Here is a 21,922-nt window from a genome sequence, read left to right on the forward strand (position 1 = left end):
TTGGCCAGAGTTAAATGACCTACTCTGCTTGGGATTTCTCTCCCTGACTCAGGGAGAGCACAATCAAACTTGTTTCAGGTGACAGCCCAAGGGAGGAAAGAGAGGACTTTGAGGACTATGAGAGCCAATTTTTATAGTCAATTGCTAAAGCTCAGCTGACCCTCCCAGGAAATGCAAAGGCTGAGCAGGCCCAGGCACTGCAGTCTGCGGCAACCGGGTCAGGAAGGTGCGCTGAATTTAATTATCCAGCCTGGCATCCCCTCGAGCTTGCTTGCTTGGTGTTACTTCTTTCTTAATCAAGAAGAGACTCCCATCATGGTGCCTTAATGTAAACAAAGCAATTTGTGACTTGATTAATAAATCAAGGATGGACAAATCTGTCCTTTTCTCCCTTCTCCTCTTTACCAGGGACTTGGACTATTTTAAGGAGTGTCTCTCCATGTGAAAGGCAGTGGCTGCCTCAGGTTTATCTGGCTTGATGTCTTTCTGTGTTTCTCCCTTCTTATCACATCCACAGCAAGGGATTCATTCCAGGCATTCCACAGAGGCTAGACCCATTCCTTCTGTGCCCTGGGAAATGTACAAGGTTGGAAATGCCACCCCCCTTAAAAGCAGTCCAACACGCGATTTGTCCAGGTGATGAGGTATGTAGCTAATATTAGTCTCTGTGATTTGTCAAGAGAATAACTACCTAGTGATAGATTTTTCATGAATGTATCTCAAGTCATCTATCACTGTGACAATGAACTTTTCATATCTGGGCAGGCCTGTGATGGTTACAGAAACCAAGAACTCCTTTAATAGAACTGCATGTCTATTAAATTACTAGAGGGAAAGAATGCAAATAGGAAGCTCTTGCAGCTAAAAGAGGCACAACAAATGTGAAAAAATAGCAAAATAATTCTATGCTGAGACATCGTGAAAAATCAACCAAAGGTTTGTGTGTGTGTATGTGTGTGTTTTGTTTGCTTGTCTTTGTCCTTAGAAATTTATTCTGCGATTCTTCTTTTTCTGACAAACACCGTCACCCCAGGATGAAATGAAGCTGCCACCTCCCCTGAATACACTCATGGACCAAGAAGGACCCTGAGAAATCCCCAGTACATGTACATCGTGAACTCCCAGGCCTCTCTGGATGTGATGTATTCCCTGAGCTAAATTGGTACCGTGCAAATAATGACTTGTACTAGTTTTCTATTTGCAGTTTTAACAAATTACCACAAATTTGCTGGCTTAAATAATATGATTTTATTATCTTGTAGTTACTTCTGAAGGTCAGAAGTCTGACATGGGTTTCACCCGGCTAAAATCACATTTCCTTCTGAAGACACTAGGAAGGAATCAGTTTTTTTTTTTTTTTTTTTTTTTTTTTTTTTTTTTTTTTTTTGCTTTTGCAGTTTCTAGAGGCTGACCAAATTCCTTGGTTTCAGGCCTCTTCCTGAAACCTTCTGTCTTCAAAGCCAGCAAGGGTGGGTTGAGTCTTCCCTTCACAGGACTCTGACCTCTTCTTTCTTCCTTTTCCACTTTTAAAGACCTTTGTGATTACATTGGCCGCTAGGGACAATCCAGGTTAATCTCCGTATTTTAATGTTAGCTGAATTAGCAGTCTAATTCCACCTGCAACCTTAATTCTCTTTTACCACATTAACTAACTTATTAACAGGTTCCAGGGACTGAGTCATGGACATTTTTTGCAAGACTCTTTTTCTCCTTACCACAGGACTTAAATTTCTTTGTTGTTGAGTTTCTCTTTGTGTTAAGCTCTCTTTGGCCTCAAAATAGTAATAGAACAAGCAAAGCGAAGTGATCTCTTAAAACAGGTTCCCAAAACAGATTAGCATTCAAATGTCCGCTCTCTCTTGCTACTTGCTGGTCTTGGGTAAGTTACTAACCTCTCTCTAAACCTCAGCTCCTCATCTGTAAAATGGGGATAATACAGTCCTCTTACAGAAATTGCAAAGGAGATATGATGATGTTTGCAAAGCTTTACCATAACACCTAGCATGTAGTAAGTGCTCAATGAAAGTTAAAGTTTTTAAAAAGTTAGAGGAAATGGGGTGGGGTGGGCGTGGTGAGAGAAGAGACAGTACTATCTGGATCTCTGTACATGGAATCCCCCCAGATGGTTCAACCTTCCTTGTTGGTCTCCCTGCATTGAATCCTGCCGGTAGAAGCCTCCCAGGCACCCTGGGTGGGAGAAGAAAAGAAAAGTTCAGCTGACATCTTTCACCCTGTTCTGTGGCTGCTGTTTTCTTTTCCTTTGCTGCCTCCTTCCACCGCTGGCCCTCCACTGCAGACAGGCCAGGGGATCGCAGCCTTGGGGTACAGCTGGCTCAGGCTGAGTGTCCCGACGGAAGCTACAGGAGTAGTGGGGAGACAGGTAGCTGAGCCCCACTTCTGCCGGTTCACAATTACTCGCCGAGCCAACCCAGTGTGGTCTAAGCACTAAACTCCCCAAGGCATTTTGATTAGATTAGCCAGCGGAAGCCAGGGTTTTCCAGGACTAATTATGCCTGACTTTGCACAAAAGTCACTCCATGTGCAGCCCTTGTCACTGCTCCTGGGGAGGGGGCCCAAAGTCCAGCTGGCCCTTTCCACACCAGTGCAGGAGGACACTCTGGTGATGATCTGGGGCTGAGAGGGACCCAAAGAACCTAATGCAGATGGCGGGAAAGTCTGACCTTCCAGGGCAGCAAGGTTTACTTACTGGGTTGATTAAAAAAAAAAAAAAGCAAAAAAGTGTTAGCATACAGCGTTGATGAGGATGCAGGGAAACTCTACATCCTTTGAGAAAGTAAACAAACATTTCTCAGATTAAAAGCACACATACGTACCTTTCTGCCCAGCAATCCAACTTTAGCAAACCTATCATACTGAAGAAATTAAAACACTAGTACATAATTATCTTTGAACAGAAATATTTATGAACACAATATTTGTACGGCACAAAAAAACCTTGAAAAACTTAAATATCCATCAATAGAAGGAATTATATAGCCATTTAAAAGGAAGTATTTAACAATTCCTCTTGAGACATTTGTTGCAGAGAAGCACATATTACAATTTCGCAAAAATGAAACAAAGCAAAAGCCCCAAGCCACCCTCCGTATGTGTATCTGTGTACATGCCTATAGCAGCATGGGTAAAAGCATGGAAGGACATACATCAACCTGCTACCATCTAGTAGTGGAGGGAAGAATTTTTTTTCTCCCTTGAATTGCTTCATTATTTACAATAACTTTATTATCTTTTTTTAATGTTGGGAGAGAAATTTAAGATAAATGGTTGGGTGTTGGTGAGGAAGAGACACTGTCAAGGAAGATAGAGAGGATTCACTTGCAGGGAAAACCTGAAGACTCCAGTTGGGGGTTTGCAGAAAGCAAAAGCCGGGGCGGGGGGGTCTGGTCTGGGCTCTGAAGCAGGGTGGGGTGGAGCAGAGTCTGGGGGTGGTGCAGTCATTGTTGAGCCACCTGGCTATTTTAACTCAAGGAGCTTATCTAGAGCATCCTTTGAGAAGGCCAGAGAGGATGGTGGAGCGCTGGGTAGTAGCCTGTAGCAAGAGGAATTTAAAACATTTTACCATAAAGAATAACTGCCCCCAAAGTATTAACGGAGTGAGGTTCTCAAGGTTATTTTGAAGGATTGGGTGAGATTCACCTGAGGAAATTAAATTAATAACACCTAGCAGGAGGCAACTGGCATATTGTCCGACAGAGCTTTACCCGCACTGTCCCATTGATACAAAGTACACTCCTGTGAGGTAGGTTTGATTATTCCCATTTTACAGAGGAGGAAACTGAGGTATAGGGGGGTTCAGTAACCGGCCCATGGTCATGCAGGTGGGAACAGGAGTCTTCGGGCTCCGAAGTCCTGGCTCTTGGAAGCCACACTAAAGGCTGCATCCTTCCAGGGAGCAAATCTGGATGGAAATATTAGAAATCTGGACAGAAATATTGCACTCTTCTCCCCTCACCCCGTGGGGCTGGAGTGCGGTGAAAGCGCCTTCTCGGGGAGCCTGCTGGGATTGCCAGAGTTCGGTGGGCACGGAGCTGAGGTTCCACTCTTCTGGGGCTGGGCAGGGCTGGGTTCACTTTCCTCCCGCCAGCATTCGGTTTGGAAGCAGAGGCTGCCCAGGAGCTAATCTCAAAAAAGGGTCCCTGTGGGGGTTTTCTCTACTGTTCTCTCGGGTGATGGAGGGGTTTTTGGGGGGAACCACAAACTGCAGAACTGCAAAGTTCCCAGACTCCCTGGCCTAGGGAGGTACAGTGAGTGACTTGGGGGTTTGGGGGCGTGGGGAGGTGCCTTCCGGAGCCCGGCAGCTGGCGTCCTCAGCCACTCCTTTCCATTCCCGCCCCCACCCCTCCCACCCCCGCCCACCACCTGGTTTTTACATCTGGAGCGGGGATGGGGGTCGTGGGTGGGGCGGGGGCTCGATGGGGAGGAGATCAACGGTTGGATTTCCCTTGGTAGGTGTTCTGAGAGGCCAGGAATCCTTCCCTCGCGTGACCCTCCCTGGGTCTGGGCGGTGACAGTTCCAGAGAACTGGCCGCCAGCGCTTCAGAGCTTGAGCTCGTGTATTGGAGGGAAAAGTAGGGGTGGCGCGGAGAGAATGGTTGGATACTTTCCTGGTATTTGAGGGAGAATTCGGCAAGGGGGAAATTTCTGTCTCCATCTTTGCCTGGCTCATCGGATTTCCTGGGGTGGGCTGCGAGAGAGGGCCCGGGGCTGGCGCTACTGCCGGCGCCCTGGCTTGGTCCGTCCAGCGCCAAGGCAGCAGGTCCCCTGCAGACCTGGCCCTCTGAGGTTTTGATTACAGTGGGAAGATCTCTGGATCTGCAGAAGGAGAATACGTGTTGAGGTTCTTGTGCTCATTTGCTTCTCTGAGGGCCTGAAAGAAAGTAAGTCCCCAAATCATCTTTGTCCCTTAGCTCTCGCCCAGGGCTCTATCTCCATCTCCAAGTTTCTCCATCATCTTCTGTGTTTCAGATGATCGCCCACCTCTCTTCCCCTGTAACCCTACTTCGGGATCTTTTTTCCCTCTCGTTTCTCCCCGTGTCCCCCATTTTTCACGCTAGAGTCCTTTTTCTTTTGCCAGTTTCCTCCCTCCCTCCGATTTCCCTTCCCACTGGCCCTGGAGTTCCTTGGGCCCAGGGTGGGCTCTGGAACTGGCCTGACATGTTCACAATAAGGACGGTCAGACATTACACTCAAGTGAACTACCTTGCCTTGAACCTACTCGATCAGGGGATGTGATGAAGAGTTCCTTCTCGAATCCCAACAGCTCCTCAAAGGCTCGAAGCCAACCTGAGTGGGCCACCTGGAGAGCCACGGGCGGTGTGAAGACAGGGGAGAGGCTGCTTCGACGTGGGGAGGAGGTAGGTATGACGATGTCCTCCGTGCCTGACGCCCACTCCGTCCCACTCCCAATACTCCCCCCGCCTCATCAATGGTGCATGCTCGCTCTGGTTAATTAATGTCACCTCCCCGAACTGCCAACAAGGCTAGCCGCTTTGCTGCTTATAAACGATAACATCAACGAACATATGGAGTTGTCATCATGATTAAACAGCAAATTATAGTCGAAGACGGAGCAATAATAAGCTAAAGAATCAGCACAAGAAGAAGAAACGTTCCCTAACGCGCCAGTTGCGGAAGCCTGCGTTTCCGAGACTGCGGCCTTCAGTTCCCGGAAGGCTCCATGCGCACGTGAGCGTGGTCCTCGGCTTGGGACAGGCGAGGGAGCCCCAGACAGGACGACCAGGTTTGGAGAATCCCAGGGTGATCTGGGACTCCGCGGCGTGAGTGCTTGGAAGGGCGTGGAGGGGCTGGGGGAGGGGATAGGGCGCCCTTTCTCTAGGGCGGCCCGGCCTGGGAAGCAATTGGAACCGCAGTAGGAGCCCGGGGTTCCTAGAGAAGAACCCTGTTCGGGGAGCAAACGAGCCCGCGCTCCCAGTCCCCGCCCATTCGTCCCTTCTGCCCCTCCCTCAGCCTCGCCTCTTGCTAGATCTTGCTGGAGATTGATTTCTGAGTAGGAGGCCCGCCCTGCTACAGGAGGGGCGTCCTCTGTGGGTCTTGGGGGTCTCCCTTCTCTCCACAGTCGGAGCAGAAGGGCTCCTGCCTTTTATTTTGATAAGCGATGGGCTTAGTTGTGAGCACTCGTTTGCCCCCAATTTGCAGAGGAAAAGATACCGTTAGGAGCGGAGTGCTATGAAGGCAAAAATGGAGAAGACCCTCCCTCTTTATCCTGGTTCTCCTCCTCCTCATTAAATAGATTCGTATTTAAGATAGGCACAGACATTCTAATTTGAATTCCAGGGGTTGCACTCCGGTTAGAATCATCCTATTTATATGTAGACCGAAAATAACCGTTGAAACGAAACCAACCAAAAGCAGCTATTTTCCAAAATGCCGAGCGTTTGCTGGTGGGTGACCACCCCGCGCAGGTAGCGCGGATCAGCTTTGGTTTTGACTGAGAACCCGGGATCGACGGAGGAGGGAACTGGGTGGAGGGTAGCGGGCGAAACGAGTCTCCGGAATGGCCCGCGCGGCGCGTGCGTGAGCGCGCGGCCGTAATATATGCTGCCATTAAGAATCGGCGCAGCTTCCAGCGCCCCGGGCGCAGGGACCCATGTGTTGCTGGAATTCAATCCGTGGGGGGAATGCAGATTGGGCTGCGACCCACTGGGTTTGATTTATGAACTGTTACACTAGCGATTGTTTACACATTACATTTCAGAGCTCGGGTGCACCCTCCCCGCGGCGGGCTGCCGGCTTCTCCGTGCGGGAACCTGCTGCAGCCTCCTGGGTCTCGCTCCATTCTCTTCCCTCCCCCACACACCCCGGGAGGTCCTGCAACTTCCTCCCACAGCCACCTTCTCCAAGAAATCAGATTTTGATTTCTCTGAACTCAGAGACCTACACGCAGTTCTCCCCTCCTCTCCCCTCCCGCACACGCACACCCAGGCCTGCAGCCCCCGGACCCGGATCGCCTCTGCCCCTGTTTACTCCGGAATCTTTACTTCTCCGTGAGGCCATGCGGGACCTATAAATAGGAGAGGTGGAAGCAGCCCTTCTGCCTGATCAATAGAGCCCGTCTCCTCGCCGTTTCAGCCGAGCTGTCTTATTAATTATGAAAGGATTCACCTGATCCCTGCCAGGGAACACAGCCTCTCGGCCCCTCTGCTGGAGCCCTTAATGGCGGTTCCTTTGCAAGATGCCTCTGGCCACCGCAGAGGAAGAGGCGAATCGTGGTTAGAGCCCGGCCTGCTGGCCTGCTCGGATCGTGGTTAGGGCTCCGATTCGCCTGAGGCAGGGGCAGCCGGCCGGCCACTGGCATTGTCTGCCTGTGCGAGCAAGCCCAATTCCTCTAAACCTCAATTAGAGTCTCTGCTTTGTAACTGATTAATTTAAAAACAGTTTTCATTTTCTTTCTTTCTTTCTTTTTTTTTAAGGAAGCAGGATTTTGGAGACGGGGTCAAGTGGCGTAAGTGAGGAGGGTGTGCTTGAAGGTTGCAAGTGTCCAGCGGCTTCCCAAACAGGTGAGCTTATCACCTGGAATCATGTGTCCCTTCAGGTACCCTGAGAACTGGGCCAAGAAAGCAGGGTTGGGGTAGGAAACAAACGACACCCCCATTTCAAACAATAACTTTTATTTTATACTTCTCTATACTTTGTAGCAAATCTGGTTTTTTGCTGAATTTAATTTATAATAAACTTTTTAAATTACATCTCTCTCTCTCTTTTTTTTTTTAAAATCAAGGCTCTTTTATGTCAAAATCTTTTTTAGCTATATTTTAGATTAACATTTAACATCCCCCCCTTGTGATCTATACCGTTGGATAGTCAGGTATTACTGTGTGTGTAACAGCTAAAACAAGAGGGAGGAGGGGAAAATAAAGGCAGTGGACTTGGACGGATGCATCAACAACAGCAGATAAAGCTAACCCCTCAGTGACCATAGCAGCATGTCTTCTGGAAGCCTTTACTCTTACCCCAGAGATTTCCTCAGCCCCTTTCCTCTCTCCCTCCTATCCTTCAAACACAAAGCCAACAGTCTGTCCTTTCGCTTTTCTTGAGGAGAAATGTGCAGTGGAAATGATCAAAACAAGATACTGTGGAAGAACGACGTGAGCGTGAATTATTCACCGTATGCTTCGCCCGTGGACATCTCTCTTGAATTCATTCCCCTGGCCTTCTCCTCTCCTCGCCTTCCTATTAGGAGGAGCCCATCATTTTTCATGGTACTAGCATGATTATAGTAGGTGGCCCAGGGCCGTTCCTGAGATTCTTTTGCCAAACAAACAAACAAACAAAATTAATAATAATAAAATTAAAACATGGGGTGGGTTTGCCGTTTTCTTATTTGTGTGTGAAGACGGACTAAAGCTGAGGTCCGATTTTGGCTGTGCTTGCTTGCTCACTGATTGGGAACATTTGGCAAATAAAACACAAGAAATCAAACGAAATGAAAAAGAGAATCAGGATTTCCCACAATCCTATATGAGTGTTTTCAGCATCACAGAGAATCACAACGTCCCCAAAGAACGAATGGATCTTCCTCTCGATTTCCGGGATCATGGAGTGAGTGTGGGTGGGCGCGCAGGGGGAGCTGGCCCCGCGCTCAGAAGGAAAGCCAGGTCGCTAAAGCTGCCGAGAGAGACACCAGGAGCACGGGGAGCGCCGGGAGCAGGGACCCCGCCGCCCCGTTGCCGCTGCCGCAGAGTTCGAATAAGCTGCCTTGGATGTTGAGGTTTTTGGATTCTTTTCTCAGTTTATCCCACATATCTTTCGCCCCTTCCTGGCAATCCGTAAGGGCTGTGACCGTGCAGCTGTGGAAATCCTCCCAGTATCTGGCGAGGAACAGAACAAAACAGAAGTAGGTTCACTTGGGGAGCCTGGAGGACCCCGGGCCTGCGCCCCAGCGCCTCCCAGCTCGCGGCCACGTAAACTTCCCGGGATATCTCCTCCCCACCCTCTCTTCGCCGCCCAGGCCCCTGGGCTGCGAGAGGTCTGGACTCGCGGGACCTCCGCCCACCCCAGAAGCGGCTGTTTAAAGCCGGAGGGTTTTGTGTGTGTGTGTGTGTGTAGGTGGGGGTGGGCGTCCCCTCCTGCCTGATTTTTTCCTTCCAGTTGCCTGGAGAGGACCCGGCAGCCGGGAGCCGGGTCGTGCACCCGCTGCGGCGCGCTGGCACCTCGGCCTCCGCAAACAGATTGCTTGCCCTCCTAGGGGAAAGCTAGGAAAACAGTGCTAAGCCTCGCAAGCTGCCGCCCATTAATGCCTCTTAGCTTGCAATACGGGTTACTACCTCCGAGCACGGCCCTCCCCTCGGGGCTTCCCACATTCTCCTCCCCCTAGCCCCTTCTGTCTCCCTCCTTCTCCACGCCGCGGTACTCGGGCCTTCGCCCTCATTCTCTCCCTCCATCTACTACCTCTTCCTTTGTTTTCCGTTCTCCTGATTTTCCCTTTCTTTCCTTTTCAGATCCGCCTGCTTTCCTCTCTTCTGTTCCTCACTCCCTCTTCCTCCTCCCCTGTTCTCCACAGTCCCCCGGCTCGCATTCGGCCTGGAGATTCTTGCTTGCCTCCCTCTTCCCCGGGGTCGGTGAGTGTTAGTGGCGGCGTACCTGGACCCTGCTTCGTAGCCTTCATCTGCTCTTGCAAATCCCCGTGCCCCAGGCCTGAGAGTTGGGTCCCTCCTCTTTCAACCTCACCAGTTTTTTTCGTGGGCTTGGGCGCCCTGGGGCTTCCTCCCCACAGCCTTCAGGGCGCAAGCCCCCAAGGCTGGAACTGCGGGGAGGGCGTGGCGCCACCGCAGCTAACCCTCGAGAACCCTCCCCCCCAACCCCAACCACCACCACCACCACACTCGGTCCTCATCTTGCCGTCAGTTCCCGGAGCCCTGCGCCTAAGTCAACCACTTCCTCCTCCCGGGCTCAGCTCCTAGACCCGCCCCCACAACCTTCATCCAACCTGTCCCTTTTGATTGTCCCCCTTTCTTCTGAAAACCCAAAATAGATCCTGAGACTAAATATAATTCCAACCCGTGATCGATTACTGGGGCGCTGTCTCCTTTCAGAGCTGGGTCGATCTGTGCCTCTTTGTAACTCCGGGCTGGCCCCCGCCTCCCCCGGGCCCAGAGCACCAGGTCCCTGGCGCCTGCGCTCCACACAGTTCGGCTGTATTTTCTTCTCTCTATTCCTTCTGCTGGCTGCCTGGACTGTAAGCATGTTGAAGGCAGGCACTGTGTTGATTTATGAGGACTGGAGGGACTGAGGCATAGGGTTTCCAGGTTTCTGATCTTGTAAGAAACAGCAAAATTTGGATATCAAGAGGCCCAGAGAGGACAGCTCTCCTGTAGAGCGTCTGTGGAATTGCACCTGGTAAAGGATGCCTAAATTGCTCTTTTCTTTATGCATGCCCAGATGGGGACAGGGTGCTGAGGGACCTGGTAGAGAAGGACAGACTCCACCTGGGGTTGGGCAGAGGTGGGCTTCAGCTAGGTGTTCAGCAACCAGCTCCCCCGACTGAGTAGAGCCAGAACCTAGCTGTGGCCTGCGACCTCAGGAAGGAGTTCTCACTTTCCTGTTTTCCAAGACCAAAGTTCTGCTTAAAAATTAGAATAGCTTGGAATAGACAAGTTCCGGCAACTGACAGAGGATTTGGGAGCTTCTCTGTAAGCAACCGTTTGTTATCCTTATAGATACATTCATTCTTATCCATCACCAGACTTTTAGAATTAAATGCCTTTGTCACTTTGAGGAGAGGAAAGACTAGCCACTTAGCTGCTTTGGCTACTAGTAGGCACTGGGGCATTTAGGAAAGAGAGTAGCCAAATTGGAACCCATTTAACTTATCAAAACCTAAACAAACATCCCTCCTTCCACCAGTCCCCTTTGCCCCAGCTCAGGAGAGAGGAAAGACTTCACAGTATCCAAATGATGGCATGGAAAATGGTCACTCTAACCTCAGGGAATAAAGGACACAACTTGCCTTGCCTTTATGGGAAGAGTTATTGTTGGGGGTGGGGGAACACAGCTGTTTTCTGCAAAATAAAAGAATGTGTGTTGCAGAGGATGGGGCCATTTCTGAGGTCTGCAGCAGCTAAATTGCTGCAGGTCCACTGCACTAGGGCTCTGCTGGTTACCTTATTGCCAGTGGGAGCGGTGCTTTCCAGCCAAGCTCAGAGAAAACACCAGTGGGCCTGGCTAGGAATTCCTAACCATCTCTCTTTACCTTTGAAGCTGTCCAGGTCTGGGGGAGCCTGTGCAGATATGTAAAGGGGCAAAGGAAACAAGGAGGGTGGCTATCCCAAACCTTGGAATCTGCTATAAACTCGACAGCGACTGTTACTGGACCATCACCTGGGCTGACTCTTTTTGGGTAAAGTCACTGGCACACAATAAGATATTGTTTCAGCTTCTCTCCTAGAAACGGGAAGGGGGACCCGTGTTTTCTTGCTGTACCGGTATTTCCTTGGTGTGTATTCGAGGGGGGTTTAATCAAGGGAAATGAACAGAAGAGATGAGTGACTTTCCCTTCAGGCAAATATAGTATTACCGCAAACACTTCTCAAATCCAAGCCAAATGTTCTTCATAGAGTACGTGGCAGGTCACTCTTTCACGCAAGAGGAAAGAATGACAAAGATTACTTCAAGGTAGAGAGATTTTGCAGCACCAAGAACTGGTGGCAACTCACCATGCCCCTTGCCCTGGGTCCCAGCAAGTTGGACTTGCGCACCTCTGTGCACCCCCATGAGGCCGGGAAGAGCTGGGAGTGAGTCTGTATTGAAGGATCCTCCTCTATATCACACACTAGGCTGTGCGATTCCCTTGGGAAGTGTAGGTTCTAACCCGGGGGCCTAGTCCTAGGCCTGGAGCAGGGAGTCAGAAGGCAAGAGGTAGCGGATTGGGATTCGCGCTGGCGCTGAACGCTGAGCGCAGGCGGGGAGGCTAGGCACTCTCTGACCTCAGCAGCGCCCCCTAAACCGCTGCCCAGTCGGCCAGAGAGGACACTTACGTGCACACGGTCTTGATGTTGGTCTTGTCGTCCAGGCCCTGCGGGTAGTTGGCCATGCTGTCGCCCAGCTTGAGCAAACAGTCCGAAAAGCCCTTGAAGACCGCATCGCACTTGCCCGCTGCTCTCACGGCCTGCACCAGATACGCTGCGAGGAGGAGGGAACACGGGTCAGCAGCGCCACGACTCCGCCCTGCCGCCCCACTGCCCGCCTTGGCAACCCAGGCTCGGCGCGGCCTCCTCACATTGGGCGGCCTCCCCCAGCGCCCAGCCTCGGGGCGCGCCAGTGATAAAGGTGAATAAAAGACTTGACCCAGGAATGCCCGACCTGCAGCGCCACGTCTAGTGCAGATTGTCAGTGTGTGAGCAGGTGTGGGTGGGTGGGAGGTAGGTGAGTCCATTTCTTTCCTTCAGCTCGCTCTCCCATCTCGCTCCATATCTTTTTCTGTTTCCATCGCCCCCTCTTCTCACCTCCCTCATCTCTTTTATTTCTCTTTCTCCTCACTCCCTCCTTCGTCTCCCAACACTTCCCTAGCAAGCCCTTGTCACAGCTCTCGCAAGGCGATCTTCCATTTTGAGGTGACAGAAGGGGTCTGGGCTGCAGCGTGCGGGGGCGAGAACGGGGTGGGGAGACGGCAGGGCGTGGGGTCACGCAGCTGAACTCAACGCCACATCAACAGAATAATCCTCAAGCTTGGCGCTCTATCCTTGGTGGGCGCTCAGCAAACACTGCTGAATGAATGAACGAATGAGTCCCGGGAAGCCACCAGCAGTCACCGGAATGGATTGTTTCATTATAAAACCGGTTGCCTACCGTGGACTCTGTATTCCGAGTGAGACCCTCGGATGCACCCTCTCCCGCCCCACTGGAAAGAGGGCAGCCTAGGCGTCCTGAGACTAGCCGCGGGTGACGAGTGGTCTGGAGCGGACAATGCCGGAGGCCGGGCGGGGTCACGGAAGAGTCTGCCCGGGTGACCTCCGCAAAGGCCAAATCCACGAGTCTCGAGCCTCCTCTCCTCCTCCTCTGTCCGCCACTCAGCTCCCCTCACACCCTTAACCCACCTGCCCGCCGAAAAGCCCGTCTCCACTGGGGACAGCAGCCTTGAAAGGCTGTTCTTTTCCAGGTCCCAGCCGTTCTGCTGAGAGCGAGCTCGCCGCCGCCTGGGCTCCCGGCCCCAGCTCAGGGCTACCGGCAGAGAGGGGGCAGGGATAAAAGCTGAGCAGGGGCGGAGGAGGAGGAGGAGGAGGATAGCCAAACCCCGAGGCGCCGGACTGGAGAAACTGGCTCCAGGCTGTGGGCGCGCGGCGGTGGCCTTCTCCTCCCACCCTGAGGCCGACGAACCTGGTTGGAGGCTGAGTACCTAGCGGCCCGAAGCACCCCGGGCGCTGGGAGGGCGCCAGAGAAGCACAGATCTACGCCGTTAGGGCGGGGAAAGATGGGTACATCTCAGAATCGAAATCCGCACTGGCGCCCACGACCCTGGGCGCCGGCCTGGTCCTCTGCAGCGTTCTGGCGGCTGCGCCTGTGTGTGAATGTGTCCCGGGAGGACCGGACACCTCACTCCCCCGGTCCCCCACGCGGCCGCCTGTCACCGATCGCCGGGCCAGGCGCCGAAGAGGAAGGTGACCGAACCCGTAGCAGCCTGCGAGAGCGTACGGTTTGCAGATTGCTGCAGGAAGAGCGAGGCGGGCCTTGCGCTTTTTAATCCGGAACGGGAAGCACTGGGAAGGGACCAGGGTTAACTTCGACCTCCGCTGGGGCAGATACGTAAACCCTTCTTAAACATCCCAGTTCACCTTACACCGAAAATTAAATACCCTTGCGACGACAATACTAACAAATCGAACACTGAAGTAAAATCATGATAATAAACGAAGCTTTGTTACAAGAGAACTCGTTCGAAATGGAAATACACCCCACACCTCTTCCTCTATAACGCATGTCGCAAATACAGCTTTGATGCGGAGAAACGAAATAAAGTCCAATCTCCTTGTTCATGTCTCTCCTCACTCCTTACCTACACCCCCAAAACTCAGTGGCGAAAGAAGCCCCTAAAATGCATTGACTTTTCTAAGGGGAATTGGGGCTCGCCGGGGGCGGGAGCGCTCTCGTCACGTTATCTTCCCAGGCGCTGCTGGAGAAGACCCTGCACACCGCGCATGTGTGAGTGTGTGCGTGTGTAAAATAAGAAGTCGTGAACATTTCTGTCTTTTGCAACTGTGACTCCTTGGACTCTAGCCTTCTCTGGGAGGCCGGGAGGCTGCGCGCGGGACGGATTTTGCAGGCGCACGCGTGCCAGTAGGTCGCAGTCCTGTGTCCCTCGCTGTCCTTCCAAAACCCCGCTTAGATGAGGCTGTGGCGGGTGACCCTGGCTCCTTCCCTGTCCTCTCTGCCTTCCCCTTCCTATGCAGTTTCCATCCGTTCATTCATTCGTTTGACCTTTCATTCATTCCGAACTTCCTCCAGCTGCATCTCCTTTTGCGTTCACCACACTCTTCTACCTCCCCGCCCCTCCCCAACCCCCACATTTCTTGCCAAATGTCAATGATTTGGGACAGCTCCCAGACATGAATTAATAAAGACCCAGGCTCTGGTGCAGGAAAGGGCAGACATTCGGGAACAAATACGCTCAATTTCAGTTCCACAGCCAACAAATAGTCATTTTTGAATCGAGGTTAATGTGTTCAAAACGAAGTCCTCAGGCAAGACCACCGTCTTTTTTTTTTTTTTTTTTTTCTTTTCTCCAAACCTCTCAAAGTAAGATTATTTCCTACAGGGAAAACAGAGTCCCAAATCTTCTCCGATTAAAATTTCTGTCTCAAAAGCAACTCTGTCTCCTGCTCTCTAAAAATTAAAAGGTTTATTGCAAAATGCCACATTCACTTATTTCCAACATTTAAGAAATTTGCTGCCATTAGAAATATTATTTATAGCAAGCTCTTTTCACTATTGTCAAGGATGCAAAATAACCAAATTTAAAGCATGGTCATTTTTTAGAATTAAAGGAAAACACCAACATCTTGCCTTCACACCCTCTAAAATCCTTATAATGTTTCTGCAAAAGAAAACCAGATACTCAAAATCATGTCAGTTGCATAAAACCCCATTGCAAAGAATCCATTTTAATGCCCTGAGAACTCCAAACCTTGTTTTCTCCACATTTCTTACGGAAAAAACATGTTATGCATTCTCCTTTCTTGCCCCAAACCAGTTACCTAAAGCACCCCCTCCCCCGAATACTGCAAGGATTTGTCTGCAAAGAATGCCACAGCCTGAACTGCTAGGAGGTAACAATTCTGTTTCAGGAGTTTCTTTTTTTCCCTCCTCTTGTCCATTCTATTAATAACCTGCTTCACTTTCACTTTTAGGCCACCTTAATTAATGTTCTGACCCAGCGTCAGAGAAGGGGGGTTTTCTAGTGCCCTCTCCTATATCTTTTCTTCATTCTGGATGGAAACAATGTGAACTTTAAAAAGACCCTTGACAGTGTAACAACGACTCAACATTCCTTAACATAAAATGGGGACTAAATAAATCCTCCCACAACCAACCCAAAACAAACAAAAATAACGAAAACCGACATGACATATTGCAAACACTTCTTAACCCTTTCCTGTATATAAAATACAGATATCAATGTGTAAAATAGCAGGCAAATGCATCTAGAAAAGTATACCCATGTATATTTGGCTGAATTCATCCTCTTAAGTGGTAAGCATATTAAAATATATGGTCTGGAGTTTCCTATCACTCTGGATTTGCCCACCAGCCGGGTCTGCGGTGCCCGTGCAAACGCTGCAGCTAGGATGGGGGGGGGGGTGGGGGAGGAGGGGCGGGAGAATGACAAAGTTCTAAATGCAGCAGTCTGAGCCCTGGAATATCTTTGCTTTCTGCACATAAACTTTCCAGTCCTGGCTGCCTAGCCATTTTGTTCCTGCATTCACCTTTCGACCCTTCAAAATAATATCTTGCAGTATGGCAGGGGCCAGTACATTGCCCCAGAGTGCACCAAACCTGGTCTAAACCTAGAAAGGGAAACAAAAATGGATGTGTGCTTTGGAAAAAAAAAGAGGAAAACCCCTGGCCAGAAAACGTCCGGCTGCACACATTTCCTGGCGAACATTTGGCATCTATAGCTTTAGGAAAAACCGAACTGGGACACTCAAGTCCCCAGGAGCTGATGCCACCACCCTCAGGGGTTTGCCGGCTTCTCCGCACCCCGGGGCGGCCGCGGGTCCGCCGGTACCCCTCCGAGCCTCCGGCCGGGCAGGCTGCCTCCCGCCTCCAGCCTCCAGCCAAGCTGAGCGGCCACTTACCTATTTGCACCGCGAGGATCAGTGAAATATATCTGCCGTTCAACTTAAGTCCCATCCTACGTTTAGTCAAACCATTTGCGACCGCAGACCTTTAAATAGTTAGTTTAGAGAACGCGGGGGAAAGCCGAAAAATAGGCATTGCCAAACAAGTTCCGGGAGCGACAGAGACTTTATGCACGGGGAAGGCAGAGGGAGGAGAGAAAGAGAGGGAGCGAGGAAGAGACAGAAAGAGAGAGAGAGAGAGAGAGAGAGAGAGAGAGAGAGAGAGAGAGAGAGAGAGAAAGGCTGGGGGGGGGGGGAAGAGCTGGGAATGGTTCACTCCATTAGGAGGGGGCGGAGGAAGTACAGCCTCACGCCCACGAGCAGGCCTGACGTGGGGGATGACACGGAATGATTTTTTTTTTTAATATAGACACCTTGGTAGAGAATCGCCATTTATAGTCATCAGAAGCTGAAATTAATCAGATATCTCCAATTAATGTGCGATCTGAACGAAATCTTGCCTCCTGAGGGTGACCACTTCCCCACTCTCGCGGTCACCCCTGCCTCTTCCCGGTTCCGGGGGGCCCCCAACTCCGCCCCCTCCCTGCACAGAGTAGGGGCTCCCCCTCCTTTCGCCGCCAGGAGCTGGGGAGTCCTGGCGCGCCCACTGGATTGTTTCAACCTTCTCCCCCTCCTCCATCAGCATCACAAAGAATCCAGCCCTCTCTCTCCGATGCGGGGAGGGGGGGTGGTTAAAGGAGCCAGAGAGGGAAAAACAGCTAAGCCAGCTCGATTAATTCGAAAGCCCTCCTCGGCCGCCCGCCCCCTGCGCTTGCCTACCCTCTTTTCCTCCAACCCAGCAGCTGAGCTCTGGGCGCAGCCTGGAGCGCGTGAGCACACAGCCCGGCCCCCCGCACAAGCGCGCACACACACACACACATACACACGCGCGCGCACGCCCGCCAGCCGCGCCGAGCGCCCCCATACCCGCCTGCACACAAGGCACGCGAGCGCGCTCACACGCCCAGGCCCCGGGGGTTTGGTCTGCACACGTGGGGCCCCAGAAATATACACCGCAGGCATTCTGTGAATTTCACCACCTCCGACGCCCCAGCGGGCCACAGTCCGCTTCACGGGACACAGCGACACCTGTTTTAGGGGGCGAGTAGGGCACCGGGGAAGGAGCCTCTGATAAGACAATTGTCGGATACTAGTGATTTACCAACTCTCAGCGCTTTAGGAAATTTCCAAGGCAAGCGCTAGTGTGCGGACTTCTTTCTAATCTTGATGCGCCTCTTGGGGTTGTTGGGCTACACACACACGAACCCACACGCACACACGTACATCACGTACGCACACGCACACCCGGACCTACACACACCTGCAATGTCGTTTGATGCTCGGGCACAGACACTGTAAGTGTAGTCTGCGCTGCAACAAAATACTTCTGCAGCTGGGTTTGTGCTGGGTGCAAGGTGCTACCGACTACAGCTTGAGTCAAAACCAAAAAATTAGCGGGGCTGTTTCCTTTCTAAACGCCGTTAAGCTGTGGTTTTCTTTCCTTCTTCTGCACCTAGAAGAAATTTTAAAAGGCTAAATTGTAGCCTCTTTAATAAAATGCTAAAGAAAGCATTGCCACCTTTAGTCCTTAAACCTGTGGAGAGAAAAAAATAAAAACGACCCCCCATATTTTGCCAAACTTCACTCGAGGACGTCAAGCTGTCAAACTGTAGAAATGCAGACGGATTAAGGAGAAGCGTTGAATTTGCTTCTCCAGGCAGCGTGCCCTCTTGGGCCAATCTTGCTGTTCCCATACTCAGACATTTGGAGATGCACAGAAAGAGAAAGGGGGAGAAAGGTGCAAAATAACGGGGGTAGGTTGTGGAGACTGAGAGGCTGAGGGGGAGTTGCGGGGGTCCTACTGCAGCACTCGGTGACGTGAGGTGTCTGCAATGTGCGGTCCCTTACCCACGTCCCACCGGAGCCGCAGACTCCAGTGCGGCCGCCCTGGCTCTGGGGGCGGCGCCGAGTCGCCCCGCCCCTGGTGATGTCACCGGTTTGCGGGCGGGGCTGTTGGGGGGGGCTCGCCTTCCGGCGTCCAGGGGCACGGTGGCGGCCCCGGGTGTTTCCTTTACCCGCGCTCGGAGGCTACGGGAAGAGCCGAAAACGTGGGCGGACGGGGGCGGGGCGGAGGCTGGTGGTGAGAGGGGGGCGTTTCTTGGACCCGCCCTCGACATCTTCCAATGGCAGGGCGGGAGGCCCTCCAAGGGGCGGAGCCTCGGGGGGATTGCCACGCGGCTCCGCCCACGGCTCCGCTCCCCCTCGGGGTTGCGCGTGGGGCCGGCCCAGCTTTCCTGGACAACATGCCCACCAGCTGAGGGCCCTCCCACCTCGCTCAGACCCGTGCTGAGCACAGGCTTGGGTGTGGCTTAAGGTTTTTTGCCCTAAACGTCCTTGCCTTTTTCCTGGTTACCCACTCGGGATCTTCACAACATCGTTATCTGAGGGTGCCCTGGGATCCTCTCCAACCTATCCCCTATAACCCTGAGCGTGGGGGCTGGGGATGTGGAGGAGGCAGGGCTGAGGGCTTCAGTGAAGCCGGGTGAACCCCCGCGCGTGCGCACGGCCGCCCGCGCCGCGCCCCGGGCGGGTCCAGGTCTCGCCCCTGGGACTCCGCTGCGCCGCACAGCGCCACCCCGGGAGGGAGGGAACCCTGCTGACTTTGTTCTCACTTCACTTTCCTCCCCAGGCGTCCCAACCTCCCCTCCTGGGCATTAGTCTTTTTTAAAGTGAAGAAGAGAGAGCCGAGCAGACTTAGTACTCTACATAAATGATTTTCCGGGTACATAGATGCGCATGATATTTTCTTTTTAAAACATTTCTTCTCTTTTAAATTACAGGTCGTTCTGCAGTCAAGGCTCCATGCAGGGTTGATTCTTCCTAGTTCTTTAATTAAAGGATATTGCAATCCATGTGTGTCAACGCACGCTGACTGGGAACACTGAGGGTAGAATCCATGGTTGGAGGTGGCTTTGGAGAACGTTCCCTCTTTTACTAATGTGGAAAGATCATCTCACATCATATTTGAAGATGCAGTGGGAAGAGCAGTGAAAAAGGGCAGGGAAACCCAGCTCACAAACTGACCCCCACACCTCTCTGGAAAATGAAGGACAGTGGACTATGAAGTAATTTCTAAGGCTGTTTTCATATTTGAAATTTTGGAAACTAGAGATTTTCTAGAATTCTGTGATTGGGATTAGGAGTGGAAATGCACAAACTATGAAATCCGTGCAAGAGTGCTTGTTATGAGCCAATTTCTTGCAAAGAACGTATTTCCTTTTCATAAGCAATTTTGTTTAAAGAAACAAATACAGTACGGGGAGGGAAAAAGTCACTGGTGCTGTTTGGGTCTGCATGTTGAATTGAGCCAAAGTAACCCCAAAAGTAAGTCTGCGTAATTAAGGCAATAAGTATGCAAAACTCCTTATCCTTAGAACGGCCGGAAAGAGACGATGTTTAATTTTAAGCCTGGTGGGCACCAGCTTCCTTTCGCAGTTCGTGCAGCTACAACCCCAGTCTGGCTGAGCAGTATGCCAGTTGATTCCCCAGCATCATAGGTCGGCTGTCCAGAGCTGCCATCTCGACAAATAACCGTTTGAAATTATTTGCAAAAGCAGGTGTCGAGGCCACTAGGAAATTCCATCGCTGCCTTCTAGGTCAGAAAAAAAAAATCCGCGGCCTGGTGCGGTGGCTCACACCTATAATCCCAGCACTTTGGGAGGCCGAGGTGGGTATCACCTGAGGTCTGGAGTTCGAGACCAGCCTGGCCAACACAGTGAAACCCCGTCTCTACTAAAACTACAAAAAATTAGCTGGGCGTGGTGGTGGTGAGTGCCTATAATCCCAGCTACTTGGGAGGCTGAGGCAGGAGAATGGCTTGGACCTGGGAGGTGGAGGTTGCAGTGAGCCGAGATCACTGCACCATTACACTCCAGCCTGGGCAACAAGAGCAAAACGCCATAATAGGAAGTCCGCTGCTCTATTAGAATAGATTGGTCTAGCAATACATTGCTCTCATAAATTTAGTCAGCCATTTTAATATCTTCAACTAAATCTATCTATCTATCTATCTATCTATCTATCTATCTATCTATAACTATATATATATATATATATATATATATATATATATAACTCTTCATTAAAATGACAGAACTATACCATATTTAAACAATCATATGGATTAGGAGAGGAAGGAGATTTTTGTGGAGGCATATACATTGGTAGGAGTCCTAATAAAAATCCACTTTGAGAAGCCTGGGTCTACCCTTGCATCTGGTACTGGATAAGGTGATTTTTCACTCTGGTCTTGAGACTGTTTAGAAAATTAGTTGAGACTTCAAGGCTTTGCTGGCTGGGTGTTGTGGTCACGATTGTAATCCCATCATATTGGGAGTCCAAGGCCAAGGATCACCTGAGCTCAGGAGTACAAGACCAGCCTGGCCAACATGACAAAACCCTATCTCTACAAAAAATACAAAAATTAGCCAGGTGTGGTGGTGGGCACCTGTAATCCCAGCTACTCAGGAGTCTGAGACAGGAGAGTCACTTGAACCCAGGAGGTGGAGGTTGCAGTGAGCTGAGAATCATGCCACTGCACTCCAACCTAAGCAACTCTGTCTCAAAAAAAAAAAAAAAAAAAAAAAAAAAAAAAAAAAAAATTGCATTGGATTTTAATGCAGAGATTTGAATTTCAGGAGAAAATGCTATATTTGAAATGTAGAGGTGTGATTAAATTTTGTCTTAAAAATAAACATGTTTTTTTAAAAAAAAAATCAGTATTTTTATTATGAAATATACACACAGAAAAATGCCCAAAGTAAGCATGCCCAATTCATTGATTTACGACAAAAGTTATGTCTATGTGATCTCCACTCACACTGAAACAACTGGAAAGGGCATGACAACTAAATGCAACCTAGATTCCTATGTAAGATTCCAAACAGAAGGGACAGAGATATTGTTGGAACAGTTAGCAAAATTTGAATGAGGTCTGTAAGTTAGGCATTAGTTTTGCACCAATGTTGATTTCCTAATTGGAGAATTATATGCTGATTACAGAAGAAAGTGTCCTTGTTTGGGGGCTACCCATACTGGAGTTTTTAGAGTGATGAGACATCATACCTGTCGCTTGCTCTCAAAACGTTCAGAAGGAGGAATATTGCTAATGGGAATAAATAAACAGCATTAGAATACATGTTGCAAAATGTTACTAACTGGCAAATATCTAGGTAAAGGGGTATGTAGTTTCTTTGTATCCTTCCAGCATTTTTTCTTTAGGTTGAAAGTCATTTCAAAATGAACCATGTGAAAAAAAAAAAAAAAAAAGGCAACTCCAGGTGGATTAAGGACCTAACTATCCAAAATAAAGCTTTGAAATATGAAGTGAAGCACTTAGGTGAATATTTTTAAAACTTTTAAAAAGTGTGATGTGAATTGAAAAAGATCAGTAAATTTGGTCAGAATTAATGAAAAAGTTTTGTCTGTAAAGTAATTCATTAAAGAAAATGAAAGAGCAAATTACAAACTCACAAAAATTGGTCTCAGGAATT

General features: G+C 50.4%; 1 protein-coding gene across 2 annotated transcripts; it reads right to left on the reverse strand.

The window, feature by feature from the left end:
* Nucleotides 1–7,632: 7,632 nt before the first annotated feature.
* NRN1 (neuritin 1) lies at nucleotides 7,633–16,607 on the reverse strand. 2 transcript variants are annotated; one of them, XM_039462725.2, is made up of 3 exons: nucleotides 16,329–16,607; nucleotides 12,015–12,159; nucleotides 7,633–8,849 (listed from the first exon to the last, which is right to left on the reverse strand). In XM_039462725.2, exons 1-3 carry the CDS (start codon nucleotides 16,381–16,383, stop codon nucleotides 8,621–8,623), a joined length of 429 nt encoding a protein of 142 aa, XP_039318659.1. In that variant the 5' UTR covers nucleotides 16,384–16,607; the 3' UTR covers nucleotides 7,633–8,620. The 2 variants fall into 2 exon arrangements, with proteins under 2 accessions (XP_039318659.1, XP_074254510.1); XM_074398409.1 differs by lacking the exon at nucleotides 16,329–16,607 and adding an exon at nucleotides 12,340–12,744.
* Nucleotides 16,608–21,922: the final 5,315 nt, after the last annotated feature.

The sequence above is a fragment of the Saimiri boliviensis genome, chromosome 4 (genome assembly GCF_048565385.1).
Source record: "Saimiri boliviensis isolate mSaiBol1 chromosome 4, mSaiBol1.pri, whole genome shotgun sequence".
NCBI classification, from domain to species: domain Eukaryota; kingdom Metazoa; phylum Chordata; class Mammalia; order Primates; family Cebidae; genus Saimiri; species Saimiri boliviensis.